The sequence below is a fragment of the Austrofundulus limnaeus genome, unplaced genomic scaffold (assembly GCF_001266775.1).
Source record: "Austrofundulus limnaeus strain Quisiro unplaced genomic scaffold, Austrofundulus_limnaeus-1.0 Scaffold87, whole genome shotgun sequence".
NCBI lineage: Eukaryota > Metazoa > Chordata > Actinopteri > Cyprinodontiformes > Rivulidae > Austrofundulus > Austrofundulus limnaeus.
This window is the reverse complement of record NW_013952489.1, coordinates 1,272,080-1,275,242: the sequence shown is the minus strand read 5'-3', so window position 1 is coordinate 1,275,242 and position 3,163 is coordinate 1,272,080. Positions and strand designations below refer to the sequence as shown.

Sequence of the window (3,163 nt, the reverse complement as noted above, 5' to 3'; positions counted from 1 at the left end):
GGGGTGGTAATTATGCTAACCTCCTCTCACGTGCACGAGCAGCTGGATACGAACAGGTGGAATTAGCTCATTTACACACTTTTCCTGAAGATAGAAGAGTTTGTTGAATCTGACGTGACATGTTCGTACGAACCCTTTGTACGAACAAAAGTAAGAGAAATTTAGGATAAAAATACGAACATGTTCTTGCATGAGGCCCATTGTTTCTACAACCCCAATTCCAATGAAGTTGGGACGTTCAGTAAAATAGGAATAAAAACAGAATATGATGATTTGCAAATCCTTTTCAACCTACGTATAGCATCTTTCTATCAAACCAGGATGCTCAAAGCGCTGTACAACACAATCTGTGTCCTCATTTACCCATTCACACAGCACTCTCACTGTAAAAAAATGAAATGTTGGATTCATGTAACCATGTTATGTTTCCTGGTTCCACTTAACTGAGTTGAGTAAATTCAAAGCAACATACTCATGTTCTTTGGTTAAAAAAACTGGTATATTGCTTTGAATTTACCCAACTCAGTTAAGTGGAACCAGGTAACAAAACATGGTTAAGTAAATCCAACATTTCATTTTTTACAGTGTAGATTTCTCTACAAAGCTAATACAGTTAAATCAATCTGTAGGGACTAATCAGTGCTCTTAATCACATTCATACACTGATGGGACACATCAGAGGCAGTGGGGCTTCAGTGTATTGCCCAGGGACACTTTGACATGTGTCAGAATAGTGGTGGACTTGAACCACCAACTCTTGCATTAGCTGAACAACTCCCCTAACCTCTCTGCCACAGCCAAACAAACAGAAAGCATAATTAAATCTAATTAAAATATATTTGTATTAGAAATGGAAAAAATATAACAGATTATGAATCATGGAGTTAAAAATAATAATAATTAAAAAACATTCTAAGTTTCTACTTTAATGTAATTTTTTATCATACTGCTTACCTTTAGAGTTAATGTTGTGACTTTAATATTAAATCTCTTTAATAGTTTTGTTTTAAACTGATTTTTAATGCATCAGTATGAAAGAGTATTTACACCACTCCAGTAGAAACAATGTAGGACTGTGTCAATGATTTTCTATTATATGTTACTATTATTATTAAAAATATTTACACACAAACACAGTAACACTGACATTTTATGATAACATTGTTCAGATTTGAAAATAATTTTAAATTAATGTGATATACATGGTGGTTATAACTTGAAAACATTTTGTTTCAATGCCTTATAAGAACAAAACCGTGTAACAGTAATGAATATATTTATGCTTCTCTTTTTCTATTTGGGTGGCAGTTATTGGCTTCTGATGAAAACTGGTTAGAACTTTTTTAATCATTACAGAAGCATCCTGGCACCCAAACAAATAAAAAGAATCAAGTCACAATTTAACATTTAAATACTAGTGTTTTAAATACTTGTCACAATAAACATATTTTCATGTAATCGCTTAAAAGATTCCAAAATTTTTATTGATCAAATCTGAACATAAATAAAAACAATGCATAAACATTTGGAGAAAGTATTTAGTTATGAAGGTAATGACTAACAAAGACAAATGAAAAAAGTTATTGTTCAAACAATAAACCTTTTGCAATATAACAATACATGTTTGTGTTTTTGTTTATGGCAGTAATGTGCAGCCATATTTTGATAACACTTGATATCAAATTAAAACCAACTCGAACTGAAATCTATCCCATGTAAGAAAATCATTTTGAAGAACATATTTATCAAACAATGACTTAAAATGAAACTGATTTAGAAGCAATTTAATGTTATAAAAAAAGAAAATAGATTGAACTTTAACCTTATTGAGGAAGCAGAGAGCCAGGAATGACAAGAAGCTGCTCACATCCATCTTCTTGTATTTTCTAAAAAGAAAGTTGTAACATGTTGTTCAGAAGCAAAATATCTTTAAAACATGATTTTTTTTTCTGATTCTGCATGACACAAAAGAAAATGTTTTATACATTATGTACATTTAAAGTTTAACCCATGTTTTTGTAAAGTAGTTCCAGTTCATTCTGGGTTATTTTTACTTAATTCACAGGAAAAAGTAAACATTTCATCACTGTTGCAAATAGTTTTCCCCTCAGAGTTTCCTGTGTGTCGACGACAGCAGCTGCTCACCATCCCTCCCATGTAATCCCACCTTCAGAAACAATTGGAAACCTCTTTGTCTTTTTTTTTCCTTTGCTTTTTGTTTGCTATTTCATGATGGAATTTGCAGCATTAATATTGCTCGACAGCTAAATGACAGATTCATGCAACGTTTCCCCAAATGAGCAATCAGAGAAGATGGCAAATCTGGCTTCGTGTAAACACAACAGAGAGTAAAACCTTTGTTTACAATATTTAAAGGTAAGTCTCCCCTTATTTTTGGGATGTCAGGGTCACAAATTTAGCCTGTGCTTCCTGCGCTCCCCACAGCTTCCTTCCTGCCTGCTGTTTAATGAATGCTGAGCAGGTTTAACCAAGGTTGAGCCAAAAACACATCAACAAGTTTGGCTTTCATCCTCACCAGCTGCACCAAAATTAGATGCTTTCATTTGCTGTGTCAGTCCAGGGAGACAGATTAAACAAAACTTATAATTATATAATTCAAGCAAACGTTTCATTTAGTTTTATTTTGATTTGATTTGATTTGATTTATTGATTCAACAGGAAAAGATTACTAAAAATCAAGCCTGACTCAGCATGTTTTGCAGCAGGTTCCTGTTTTGCAGCACATAAAACACCCAGAAATACAGCATCACAATCACATCATTATACACATTTTATTTTATATTTGAGCAGACTATTTTGCAATGTATTAAAATGGTCATGATCATGATGTTTTCAGACTTGCTGAAGGACTTTTAAAGGTGTTTTTTGGACTTTGGCTACTTTTTTACTCAAATTAGTCCAGTACCTGACAATTCTCTGATGAATGTGTTTGTTAAAACACTTAATCGACCTAAGAGTCATTCAGACATTTAAAAAAAAATTAAATTTAAGGGATGAACCTGTGTTGTGACACAATGAAAAAAAAAACAATTTAGCAATTTTACATAGGACCTTTTAGGTTTTTGGTGACAAGCAGTGAATCTGAAAATCAATTTGTCTAAATGTTCATAGTTGAATCTACAAAGAAAGAAAGAAAGAAAGA

At 32.5% G+C, this 3,163-nt stretch overlaps 1 protein-coding gene across 2 annotated transcripts in view; it reads right to left on the bottom strand.

The window, feature by feature from the left end:
* The window catches only part of LOC106520078 (calcitonin gene-related peptide type 1 receptor), a 17,090-nt gene that overhangs the window by 8,115 nt on the left and 5,812 nt on the right, over nucleotides 1-3,163 (bottom strand). For both annotated transcript variants that reach the window (XM_014012004.1, XM_014012005.1), the window contains exon 2: nucleotides 1,823-1,886. In XM_014012004.1, coding sequence (XP_013867458.1) covers nucleotides 1,823-1,873 — 51 coding nt within the window. In that variant the 5' untranslated portion in view covers nucleotides 1,874-1,886. The remainder of the gene's footprint in view (nucleotides 1-1,822; nucleotides 1,887-3,163) is intronic.